Genomic DNA, 14,312 nt, shown 5'->3' with positions numbered 1-14,312 from the left:
GGGACCTAAGAGTCTGCCAGAGGATCCATCATTCATTGGGGTGAGTGAGGAGTGAGTGCCTGAACCACGGCTGCTGCTGGGAGAGGGACCACCGACATTCCCGAACTTCCCCACCACCCACACAATTCCTGCTCTTCCTGCAGGGGTTATTCTCCCCGGATACTGCCTCTCTCTTCCTGTCCCTTCCCAGCTTCCACCCAGACCCCCCTCCCCCGCCTCATCCTCCCGTCTTTGGGGCCACAAAATCCCACAGCTCAGCCTGTTTGGTCCCCTGGAATTGAGTGCACCCAGGCATGTGGGAGGCCCCCTCCTTCATTAGCCTGCTGCCTGCAGCAAGATAGGCCCTTTGTCAGTGAGCTGCTTGGCCTGCAAGGGGACCTGAGAGTTTGCCAGAGGATCCATCATTCATTGGGGTGAGTGCATTGAATTCATTGGGGTGAATTGAACTTCTAAAAGAAGACCCAAAGGGGATTATTTAGAGGAAGAAATGGGCAGGCGCCAATGCAAGAATTCCTCCAACAATTTGAAAAACAACATGAAAGCACCAGAACCCAGCGAACTTATAACAGGAGGACTTGAACACACTAATCAAGAAGAAGTAGAAAAAATTGACTTTATGAAAGTAATAGAGTCCCTTAAACAGGAGGTGAAAAACTCCCTTAAGAAAATGGACGAGAAGAATAACAAAAAGTTTGAAGAATTGAGTAAATCCGTAAATGATATCCTAAGAAACCAAGAAAAAACAATCAAACAGATAAAGGAAACAGTGCAAGACTTGAAAACTGAAATGGAGGCAAGGAAGAAAACACAACCCGAGGGCCAGCTGGATATGGAAAATCTATGTAAACTAACAGAGACTACAGAAACAAGCATAACCAACAGAATACAAGAGATAGAAGAAAGAATCTCAGATTCTGAAGATACCATAGAGAAAATAAATGCACTGATCAAAGAAAACAGAAAATCCAACAAATTCTCATCACAAAATATTCAGGAAATCTGGGACACCATAAAAAGACCAAACCTAAGAATAATAGGCGTAGAAGAAGGAGAAGAAATACAGCTCAATGGTCCAGAAAATATATTTAATAAAATTATAGAAGAAAACTTCCCAAACCTAAAGAAAGATATTCCTATTAAGGTTCAAGAAGCTTACAGAACACCAAATAGACTGGATCAAAAAAAAAAACATCCCCTTGCCATATTATAATCAAAATACAAAATATACAGAATAAAGAAAGAATATTAAGAGCTGCAAAGGAAAAAGGTCAAGTAACATATAAAGGTAAGCCTATCAGACTAACACCTGACTTCTCTATGGAAACCATGAAAGCCAGAAGGTCCTGGATAGATGTTTTGCAGAAACTAAGAGACCATGGATGCAAGCCCAGATTACTATACCCAGCTAAGCTTTCATTCACTATAAATGGAGAAAACAAAATATTCCAGGATAAAAACAAATTTAAACAGTACATAGCCACAAATCCAGCCTTACAGAAAGTAATAGAAGGAAATTCACAAACAAAGGAATCCAGCATTGCCCAAAATAACTCAGACATCTAGCGACCCTTCACTAGCACATCGCAAAGAAAGGAAACACACAATCTCTACTACCAAATAAAAAATGACAACCGGAGTTAACATCCACTGGTCATTAATATCACTTAATATCAATGGACTCAATTCACCTATAAAAAGGCACAGGCTAAGAGATTGGATACGAAAACAGGATCCAACATTCTGCTGTTTACAAGAAACACACCTCAACCACAAAGACAGACATCTACTCAGAGTAAAGGGTTGGGAAAAGGTTTATCAAGCAAATGGACCTAAGAAACAAGCCGGTGTGGCCATACTAATTTCTAACAATGTTGACTTCAAACTAAAATCAATCAGAAGAGATGGAAAGGGACACTATACTCATTACAGGAAAAATCTATCAGAATGAAGTCTCAATCCTGAATATCTATGCCCCTAATACAAAAGCACCCACTTATGTAAAAGAAACATTACTAGAACTCAAGGCAGCAATCAAACCAAACACACTGATAGTGGGAGACTTCAACACTCCACTTTCACCAATGGAGAGGTCAATTCGACAGAAACCTAACAGAGAATTAAGAGACTTAATAGAGGTAATGAACCAAATGGACTTAACAGACATCTATAGAACATTTCCCCAAACAGGAAAGAATATACCTTCTTCTCTGCGGCTCATGGAACCTTTTCGAAAATTGACCACATACTCGGTAACAAAGCAAACTTCCACAGTTACAAAAACATATTAGTAACCACCTTCATATTATCGGATCACCATGGATTAAAATTAGAATTCAACAACAATGCTACCCCCAGAAAGCCTGCAAACTCATGGAAACTGAACAGTCAACTACTGAACCACAGCTGGGTCAAGGAAGAAATAAAGAAACAAAATCTCAAGGTCATGACTTGGATGGCCTGGGGACAGTTTATTTTGCACATTTCATTTTAGCTTCTAATCAAGATGTAGCCATGGTTCATTTCAAACTGGATATATGTTGTTTCTAGATAGAACAGTAGATAATAAGAATTAAGAAATGGTATGTAAAGATCCTAGCTGGTGTTCACTTGCTATAGCTTCTTATACTTGTAAAGTTAAATGTTATGGTTTATGAAATTTCAAGAAATCATTTGTAACCCTAATAAAATCTTATGTATTCAGTTTATTTTAAATTATAGTTAGAGAAAAGAATGCAATGGTAAACAAGATTGAATTTTATAGAACAGTCTTTTCCTTTGGTTCTCATTTTTTCTCAGACAATATAGTTTTATTGTCAATTCTGTTATTCACATAAAGACATGAATCACAAATTATCCACAAATGTATATATCAATAAGTTCAAATCTGATTGGCAGTGTGCAAGAACTGCATTTCACAAAACTTACTGAGTAAAACACTCACAGCCTTGCTTCCATAATGCATGAATTATCTGAACATTTCTCCCTCAACTCTGGACTAAAATATCAGTGATGTAGGTGACCTTGGTTACTTCTCTAATCTCCAGATGTTAGTTGGAGAGAAAAGAGAAAAACTGCATATTAGGCTAACATTTAGTGTCTTCTACTATTTTTACCACATGCACAAAAATATGACATTCTCATTCAGGCAAATATTCTATTTTTGTACATCTTACTGGATTCTAAATGTTTATTTCTATCTTTAAATAAGAAAATAAAAGAAGGGTGCTATTTTATGTTTGTGTGGATTCATGCTCCTTTAAATTTTCTTTTTTGACTGTGATTTTTGACTTTTAATTATGACATTTCCCCCCTTCTCTTCTCTTCTTCCAAATTTTCTCATATGCCCCCACCCCATCCTCTTTGAGATTTACGGTCTTTGCATCAACTGCTACTGCATGTATAAAAAACTTTGTGTGTGTGTGTGTGTGTGTGTGTGTGTGTTCCCAAATATAATCTATTTAGTCCATATAATGTTACTTGTATGTGTTTTCAGGGCTGATTGCTTGGTACTGAATTGATGAGATCCTCCCTGGGAAAAAGAGGGGGCACCTCTCCCATTTTTAGTTTTTTCAGTCACCTGTAAACCTTTCTGAAGTGTTAAAATCTTTGTGAAGAACTTTTTCACATATAGTTTGGCATGTCCATTTCTGTCACCCTTGCTCACATTTGAGTGGTCATGTTGCTAAACCCCTAAAGTCTCACCAACATGAACACATATGCATGTCTTCTTTGTGCCAGAAAAGAATTCATTCTCTCACTTTTAGTACCATAAAATTTATAAAACATGATAGGGTAATACAAATGCATAAAGTACAATCTGTAATGACATCAGAAGGGTATTTTATACAAAGAAAAGGAAAAATTTAGATATTATTCTTATGCCTTAAGTACATTTAACTTTGCCTCTTAGTTTTCTGTATTTTCTTTTTTCTTAGTAAAATATATGTAAGAAAATCCTTAAATCTTGCTAACATAAATTCACATGCCGCTGAAAATATATTCATTCAGTGAGGCAAAAATAACCAAGATATTTTTAAGACACTCCTACAGCTGCCGATATCAAATTATTTTGTTACCCGTCATTGATATGTTATAATACAGTTGGCTATGATTACTAATAATTAACAGTTACAAGACATGCTTTTTCTGCAATAAAAGGAAATCAGGATTTTAAACTGTTGTGAAAGACTATAACTTAAATAACTCTATTCTTATCAATACTGAATAAAATCCAAGAAGAAACATATACTGTAGTACAAAAATCATATAAGGCAAGATACAGGAAAGGCAAAAGTAAACCATTCTTGTTATTATTCAGTCACCTATAAGAAGCTAGAGTCTCCATTAGCATCCAGTTAACTTGCTACACACTTAATATGTTAGTTTAGCTTTAAGACACAAAATGCATGTAAGTAAGAAAGGGGAAGGATTAAATTAGAAATTCTCTTTGTACATGGTGAATATATTAAGTTTAAAGCATGTTTTCTTTCTATAATTATTGTAATTGATGATTTTTGAATTTGGGAATTTTTCAATTTCTATAAATAAGGCTGGAGTCTTTGGTTTGAAATAAAAATACTTATTCAAATACTAATTACGGCGTATTCATAGAACCAAGTATATATTCACAGTAGGATAGAAAACTCTAGAATATTCCAGGGTAGAATATTCTATTAATGGAATTACTTTATGATGACATATATTTTGAGCATTTACCTGATAGTTACATGTGGTGAATTACACATGACTGTTCATTTTAGAACAAATTCAACACCATGTAAACTTCAGTTTGTAGAGGAATATCAATTCAGCAATATTAACATAGGATATTTACGGCCAAATCCTATCTCCAAATCACTGAACATGTTATTTCTTTACATTTCAAGGCAAATCAAAATCTGTGTCCTCTCTTCACATATCAAGTTTGCTTAATGTAGTGAAGATATTTTTTTAATGGCATCCCCTAATATTTTGATACCAATCACAAGTGACACTAAAAATAAAATATACCATTTGACTCATAATCTACTTTAGTAATCCTAGTTTATGCTCATCTTGTTGACCCAATTACATTTTATAATAGAGATAATATAAATATGTAATTTGGATCTGAGTTAGTCCATTCTGAATAAGATCCTCTTGCACAGCTCCATTGACTGGGCTTCTGGGGCTATAACAAAGAAGCATACTGTACCTCTTCTGCTGCTGCTTGATGCAGATGTACTTGGGCTGGTTGTTATGGCTACAGTGGTTGTTACTGGTGCAGTGGTAAGGGAGGGGATGATAGTAGTGGGAAGCAAAGTGGTGGGAACATCTGGTGAGTGGAAAGAAACAAAATATAAAATAAAATCATATCATGCAAACAAAAGAGAAACACAAATGATTCAAATTATAAATACACACATCTTATTTAGGCTTAATTTTATAAGTTGAAACAGAATAACAGGTACAAAACAACTATAGCACACAAGTTCTGTCATTTTTCTTTCACTTCCCTTTTATGCTCCACAAAAAGAAAAAAATCTGGGAGCTATGTTTGAGAACAAGTAAATTATTTGCAATATTTAAAGTGAAATTTAAAATGACGAGAATTCACTTATTGTTTGAGTCATCTGAAAATCTCACATGCAGTAGCAAAATACACATATGTAAAATAAAAAGGACATGCTTTGTCAAGGAAGTAAACAAAGAAACAACACACACAGCAATAAACACAAATACCACCATATAAGATTAAAGAAGTGTTAACGATGAGTGTGTATATGCATGTTAAATAATGCCTTTGGCTTTCCTTATAGGAAAATGGGAGGAAATAGGATGAGAGCAATCTTTAGAAACAAACAAACAAACAAAACAAGCCAATTGTTATTATAATTGTTATTTTGCTCCTCCTGTTTTCACAAACGATGTTAATGTATAGTTTAAAGTCTTGCAATTCTTACCCCAATTAGCTGGTAACGCCTTCTAACAAATTTGCAGTACCTAGGAGTCTTTAACAAGTATTAAGTCAACTAGCATGGAACACGATGTGATGTTCTGACAAATTTATGACTTATTTGAATACAGGACACAAAAGAAGTAACTGAATAAGGGCTTGAATTATACTAGGCAGTCTCCAATCCATAATTAGTCAAGGTGTCAAGTTAAAATTTGATTGAAATCCAGGAATAACAATGAACAAAAGAACGGCTTAGTGTGCAAGACCCAAATATTCCTTCACTTCATAAAACCCAGTCTCGAGTATCTAGAGAGAAGAGAGAGACCTCAAGCAATGCTGCCAGTGTCAAGCTATGAAAAACCTGGGAAAAATCCTTGGAAACAAATTTGGTTCCCAGCAGATAGGGATATAATTTACACAGCAAGAAAATTAGAAACACTTCTCCAATTACTGTAATTACTGTACTGGGGTTTGACTTCATATGTTCATCATGAAGTCCCAATGTAGTCACAATGCTTCACAGAATATTCTGCTGTGAAAGGTTTTTGTCAATCTTTCAGGAAAAGTTTTTGAGTACTCCAAACATTTTTCTAGTTCTCTACTCTGATAAATAGCTCTACTCTATTCGCCTGACTCTACCTGCTGACTCCTTCTCACTGGAGACACGGGAACCAGCATGAGATCACTCTCTTATCTTGAGTATTGATGTTTACACCTGTTTTTCAACAGGGAAAATGCTTCCTGGCCAGTCAAATTAAGAAAACAACCTCTGAAAACTCCATGATGTTACATTAATCACTAGGGAAAATGGGCATTGCCCGGAGAGCAATTTATCATGATCATAAGGAGGAACTAGCTTTAGAAGGAACTTCGTGAATGGATGAAAATTCAGCATTTCTGCTCATGGGTTTCTGATTTGTTACTTACTATGTGTTCTTATTGATTAGTAAGCTTTAAAATAGAATAGAAGTAAATGGAAACATAACCAATGAAAAATTAGTATTTATGAATTAATAACCAGCACTTACTAATAATTTTTTTAAAATTATGAAATATTGGTGAAATATGCAGCTAGATGAGAAAGTATGTCATTCTTTAGCCCCTAAGCTGGCTCCCAAGTTTACTAACTTTCCTTCAAGAATCATGCATTACTGATAAGAAATTAATGACAATTGTGTAAAAACAGCATGCTAAGAAGAACTCGTTCTCAATCACCATTACATGTTTTCATCTCTTACTAGTCAGGAACACTATGTAGCTTTTAAATTATGTTTATTTTCTATGTGTTTTCATCCTGGTGTTTTATTCACCCTTCTTGTCTGTTTGAAATTATATCAACTTGGTTGTGAAATAGTAAAGTTGCAAAAACGTAAAATGTTCACTTCTAGAAGAAAATTATAAATAGGTAAAATTAAACAACATAAGATTGGGTAGAGTTAGTTAGTAATATCAGAAAGATGACAAAATTGTTTGCAACTTCTGACTCAAACTTTCTATTTGATCTGAATTTATTCTGGTATTTCCCCTCTTGATAATTATTAACCTTGGAAGGAAGATTTTTCAGTCAGTGCTCAGGTTCTGTTCTGTATAATTAAGTGGCTATGTATGCCTATAGAAAAAAGTCCTATATTACAGGAAGAGCTGAGTATAATAGGATTAAAAGGATAAACTACTTTTCTCAAAGACACCCTATATATCTTCAATCAGAAAAAATATTATTTTTTTGAAGAGTACTTTTTAGCAACTCAGTGTACTTTATCGTAATTTCTATAAAAAAGATGATAATAAAACAATATCAGACATACATATTTACTAACTAAATTATGAGTGACTTATATATTATACATATATGAATTTTATGACTTTAAGGTAACTTATTAATGGGACATGCACTGATTTGAGAGGTTGTTCTACTGACAGCTTAAGATCTTTGAACTTGGATGGCTTTAATAGGACCTGGAAAATCAGACATTATCAAATGGCTCCAAGATGTCTTTCTAAATCCAAATATTCATTCTCCCTTTTTATAAAATTCAAGTTTGCCTTTGAAAAGTCTTTCTCTTATAAATGAGCAGCAGTATTTGATAAAATTTATAAATATCTCAGTGATGATTGCTTGAAGTATTAATTTTGACCTTTTAAGGAATGTTTTAAAAACATTTTCTTATGGAAATATGAGATAGAAAGCTCCTATTCATCTACCTTATATTTTTAAAACAAGTTCCTACTATGTAGCCATGGATAGCCTGAACCTCCCTCTGAAGACCAGTCTGTCTCTGTCTCCCAAGTGCCACATGCCCGTACCTCATCAGATAGAATTTTAAAACCATTAAACCAATAACACAAGAAATAGTCAGATAAACCAACATGATATAAAGCTAAATCATATTTCTCTTTTAGCATTTATCTGTTCAGTTTTTCAAAGAATAAAGCATCATTAATTATAGAGAAGTTATTCTTATACACATCTGATAAAATACTCAATGTTGGTTCAAGTTTAATTAATATCCTATACAAGAACTTAATAAACATATTTGTGTGAAACAAAAATTATGGAGACATATGGCTCAACAAGTAAAGGTAACTCATTCCAACACTAAGGATCTGAGTTCAATTTCCCAGACACACATGGTGAAAGGTCAGAAACAACTCTGATAAATTGTTTTCTCTGACCTCCGCGTATCTATGATGATATAGGTACACACACAACTCAACCTGTAAATAAATTATAATACTAATTTCATCATAATTATGTTTTATCTTGACCTGATCATAAAATTTAGCAAATTTACAGAAATTATTGAGATCATTTTAGTACAAACAAGAGACTCCTAACTTATTGTCTTAATATCAAGATATTAAGACAAACTTATTGTTGAATTTATTTGAATGCTTCATTAGTTGATAAAATTTTTAAAATTGTTAGTTTTGATGATTTACCATAAAACTATTGAAATCACTCTTAAGTTACAAATAAATACACTCCACAGCATCACCTCTTTCGTGTCTATCTTTCAAGTCTCTTTTTATGATATCATTTCTGAAGCATCCTCTCAATTGGAACTAGTCAATGTTTTCCTTCTCTGTGTTGGCAAATGCTTTTGCTGGAACTCTGTATATGTATACCACACATTGTCATTCATTTAGTATTTTATATCACATAATAGACCACCAGGATAACCTTTTAAAAAAGCATGTCTTCCTTATTTACATATACTATTTTTCTTGGGACAAATATTATTGTTTGGGTAGCTCTGCTCCTGAAAAGAGCCATCATTTAAGTGAGTACCTAGGAAATACTACTTTCAAATCTAGAAAGTATATACTAGTCTCCTGGCATTTACCATTCAGTATATATACATATATTTATGTATATATATTTATGTATACTAAATTATATATATATATATATATATATATATATAAACACAAAAATTTCAGAAAACCGATAATCTGCTTAATGCTGCACTTTTGGAGTATTTTCCTTGTTATATATGTTTTAGGTACTTTGAAAATGCTACCATGGATGATAATAAAATGTCATTAAATAAGCAACATATCTCTTATAAGAGCTTAAATATGTAATCAATATTTAAATAAGATTAATATGTACAAAAGTTGTAGTTTTGCCCAAAATATTATAAAATTCCTGCTAAAAGTCTATGACTCTGAAAGAATAGTCTTAAATATTAAAGTGCAACAGCTGAAGCAGTTTCATCTCTGAATGAGTGTGTCATCATTTGTTAGACTAATAAATCATAAACGCCAATCAAAATAATGGGGAAGGGTCCCTCCCTTCACATGTTAGTGAAGAAATTAGAAAACATGCAACCTGACCTTCTTTCAGGGAGGGGACACTTATTAGAGCCCACCAGATTCTATGGAGCCTGCCAGAATGAAATCACTCCCAACAGGAGCAGCATACAATAAACTGCAGAGCACTGCAACATTCTTTTTCTAATAATGAGTTTTCCAGGTTAAAGGTATGTTGTGTTTTCTGTAAATGTGGTGTATAATTTCTAACTTGTCAACTTGTTTGGTTTTGTGGCAGTTTCTCTTTTTAAAAATGGCATTCCGAATGGATTTTCGAAAACAAAATTAAGTCTAAAGAGCCCCAGAAGCCCAAGGTGCTTGTTTCTCTCCAAAGACTATTGCCCAAATCAGGGGGAAAATGCTACTATTTAGTCTTGAATCCATACATTTGCAACCTTCCTGCTTGATGATACTAAACTCCCCTTTCTAGAGGAGACAGAATAATCATTTCACTTCAAGAGCAATTATGAATATGCGCACAAAGGGTCAGGATTCTGAAAGTAATAGAATTAAGGCAAGAATTAGTATTGTGCTAGAAAGAATTTAAATTTCTCTGATTAAAAAATAATGGATCCTTAATATTTTATTGCACATTCTGCTGCCATTGGGAGCAATGGAAAGGGGCATGTTTACTGGTTTTCTTTTTGTAAAGATGGGCATTTATCTGCCCCCATTATATCCAGCACCTGTAGCAGCCTATTTAAATCATAGCATGAAGAGGAGACAACCCCAGAACCTTCAGTGAGTTGACAGACATCAGGCTGACAGGATTTAAACTCACCCCTGTTACTCTTCAATTTGGGAGAATTGTAACCCCTTCTGTTTCATAAAAGGGACCCTTCTCAAAATTTGATTGGAACAAATTTCTTAATGCTTCTGGTAGCTCTACTGGCTTTTCCTGGTAAGTGGAATCCTTATATAAAGATGATAACAAAAAGGGCTCTGGAAAATTGGAAAAAAAAAATGCAGTTTTGAACTAAAGGTTGTAGGCAACAGTCCTAACTAATTACATGGAACATTTATGAATAATATTGATGTCTTATTTGAAGAGAAAAATAACTATGTATTTTCTCTTTAAAACCCATTTGTTGTTTTCTAAATGGACACAAGTAAAGTTACTTTGAGACAGGGTTCTGTATAACTTTGGAGCCTGTCCTAGATACTAGCTCTTGTAGACCAGGCTGGCCTTGAACTCACAGAGATCTGCCTGCCTCTGCCTCCCCAGTGCTGGGATTAAAGGCATGCACCACCATCGCCTCGCTGCAAAATGAAGTTTAAAGCAGGATCAACAATGCCTTCAGCTTGGATGATCCTGTACTATTAAGCTCCACAGACTTCGATGTATGAGTTCTTCCCTAGAAGGACCTTACCCTGAGTATGGCACGTGATTGCATGGGAGGATATCACTGACATTTTTTAACAAAAAGTACGAGAAATAAGAGATAGAAGGAAGAATTCGGAAAACTATTGAGAAATCGGTATTTGTTTTTCCATGTGAGTTCAGTCATGAAATGAGGCAGAGGTGTTTTGCATACTATTTAATTTAACTACATGTAATCATTTCATTAAAATTTGTTTGGTATGGTAATTTATATAATTACTTTCACCTGATTCTTGGTTTTGGTAAGACAAAACTGATCTGAAAGAAAGGCATTCTGACAACTATGAATTTAACATTTACATATGACGTCAAGAGTTAATGCCCTCAACGAAGCTGGTCTGCTTTTTAAGTGCCATGCAGTGAACTCACCAGCGACATTACACTGCAAATCACATCACCCTGAACTCCTCAAGAAAATGTTTTGGGAATTTGAAAAAAATAATCTGATGAAAATGTTAGAACCAAATGATACCTTTAGGGTAGAAAAGTCACTCTCTTACTAAGACCCCCATGTCTCCATATAAGAAGCCTGAGGTCAAAACCTCTCTACATTTCTTAACTGAGTGGTGTTTCCCACTCTTTTGTCATTTCCCAACATGGTTGTTCAGCTCCTGTCAAGTGGTATATTTATGTCACTTGATAAATTACTCACAATGAATTCCCTAGAAAAAGGTTCCTTATTTAATTTGTAATCTAGGGTATAGGGCTTGTTTGTTTCGTTTGGTTTTGGTGGCCATTGCTTTTTGTCTGTGTTAGGTTTTGTCTGTCTGTGGTTTTCTTTCTGAATCAAGGTATTATATTGTTCAGGCTTGCCTGGAATTCCCATAAACAGAAGATGAGTATGAACTAGTGATGTGCTGCCCCTCCATCCTGGGCACATGGACCACAGGAACATATCACACTAATTTTCATATTAATTAATTAATTCATCAACCTGCCTATTTGTTTCTTTATTTGTTTGTTTGTTTGTTTTATATTTTAAGCACTAACCCAGGGCTTTGCCAGGCCCACATTCAACTTAATTTTTTTCTTTAATCTGTTTTAATGTTTTCTTTTGCTTTTGCTTTGTTATTTGCAGTACTGGGGATTGAGTTCAGGGTCTTGTACATGCTTGACAAGTGCCCTGTTACTGAATCATATAGGAAAGTCCGTTTTAAAAATATTCATTTTTAAAATTTTTGAGGAGATTATTATTAATTCATTCCCTCCTTTTTCTCTATTCACACACTCCCATTTAATTCCCACTTTGCTCTTTTTCAAATTAAAGGGCTCTTTTTCTTTAATTTTCGCTGTATATATGTTTGTGTGTACATGTCTATGTATTTCTAAATATATAAATGTTCACTACTCAGTCTAAAGCACCTGGCATGTACATGTTCAATTTTGACTATTCGGTGTTAGAGACCCAGTGGAATGTCCTGTGAACATAACTTACAATTGAGGCCCCCAATCTGTTCTTATCTTTTTTCACTGGCCCCTCTGCACTCACACGACAGTGAGGCATTTTCCAAGAAGAGGAGAAAAACATGAGCAAGAGTTTTATGTTTTAAAATAGTATGTGATACATTAAATATCATATTTGCGAAAACTATAAAGCGAGAAGCTGCAAAACATATTTTATGTAAAGTCCATAGTTTCTGAAAACCAGAACCTCAATTCTCCCCACAAGGTCATGATGTACGGCTTGAATTCTTTGACAAATGAGCCAACTAAACTCCATGTGTTTGGGTAACAGAACTCTGTAAATATTTGGAAAATTATAGCCTAAATAGGTTTATACCTAAGAAAATAAGAAGACTTGAGTGCAAATGAACCCATCCTTATGTTTACCTTTTTATATACTGCAAATAGGAGAGAGGTTATATAGACACAGGATATATTATTAATGTTGAAAATTTTGAATGATAAATTCTTAATAAAATTTTTCTTTTGACATTTGGTAAACATCCATCTGGATCTGGAAGAACATAGATGTTAGTGAGGTATATATGCATGGATTTTGTACTGTGACAACTGAAAACCCAGTTTATCCACTGCATTTTCATCTTAAAGAGATTTGGTTCAACTTTGTTTAGTGATCTATTCAACACACACACACACACACACACACACACACACACACACACACACATGCACGTACGCACCACATATACTTTTAAATGAGTTATAACACAAACGCAGGGCTCTCATCTACACTTGTCTCTGCAGAGTTTGGCAGCTTATTAAAACAGTCAGAGGCATGGCTTTCCTACAATCATCAGAGCTCTGTCTACTTTTTCATGTCTAGAGTGATGTGTTATCTCAAAGATTAAAGAGACGTTTTTAAAGAATCATGCAAGCAGTGGCTGTGTAGGAAAATCTCAGCCAGCATTGTTGAGATCAGCAGCCAAGGGACCCTCCATTATTGGCACAAAGTTCGTTGTTGTGTAGAGGTGTCTTTCCTGTAGTTTTCATTCTATACCATGTATTTTCCATGTATGTTTCTAAAGAAAGCTTCTGCAGGAAGCATGCTCATTATTAGTGCACACAATTAATTTACCAGCTGGTCAGGTCTGTGTTTATCTGAGGGAACAGATTTTAGTTGAATCCCTTTTTAATGTTTGCTAGGCTGTGCATCTGTTCACAATCCAGTCTTCTCTTTCCTATTCTACACCCAATTTACTCTCTCAGTGCCATCACGATCTATTAGAATCCACCTATCTAGAAGTACAACTGCATACATAAATAACAAGTACATAATCTTCTAAATTCTCTAAATTATTGTGATTATGTGTCAAAAGAGACTACTAACATTTGGCCAAGCTACCAACCAGAAGTAACTTTTTCATTTTTCTGTACTATGTACTCACTCACCTACAAAACACTGCTGTTCTTGGTATGAAATGTAAAATTTGTACTTCCATAATAGGATATCCATATGATAGGATAGAGTTTAATAGAAAAGTTAAGGTATAACATTATGAGATGATCGTTGTGTTTGAAAATCAATGACATCATTCAAGCATACTTGTATTACATGTATTATTTTGTTAAATTTATCAAACTTGTATCTATTTTCTGAATAATAGGTAAATATTTGAAAGCAGTGCTACGTTGTAGGAAGTCTTACAGTCAGTGGTTACCTGCCCACTGGGGCGTGGCCTCTTATACTATATAAGCCAATGTAGAGCACATGTCCTC

General features: G+C 34.5%; 1 protein-coding gene across 1 annotated transcript in view; it reads right to left on the bottom strand.

The window, feature by feature from the left end:
• The window catches only part of Cadm2 (cell adhesion molecule 2), a 211,215-nt gene that overhangs the window by 56,819 nt on the left and 140,084 nt on the right, over positions 1-14,312 (bottom strand). Inside the window, exon 8 of the mRNA XM_038344371.1 lies at positions 5,195-5,314. Coding sequence (XP_038200299.1) covers positions 5,195-5,314 — 120 coding nt within the window. The remainder of the gene's footprint in view (positions 1-5,194; positions 5,315-14,312) is intronic.

This window comes from Arvicola amphibius, chromosome 10, assembly GCF_903992535.2.
Source record: "Arvicola amphibius chromosome 10, mArvAmp1.2, whole genome shotgun sequence".
Classification (NCBI taxonomy): Eukaryota; Metazoa; Chordata; class Mammalia; order Rodentia; family Cricetidae; genus Arvicola; species Arvicola amphibius.
Note: the sequence above shows the minus strand (reverse complement) of the source record. Positions and strands in the feature narration are given on the sequence as shown.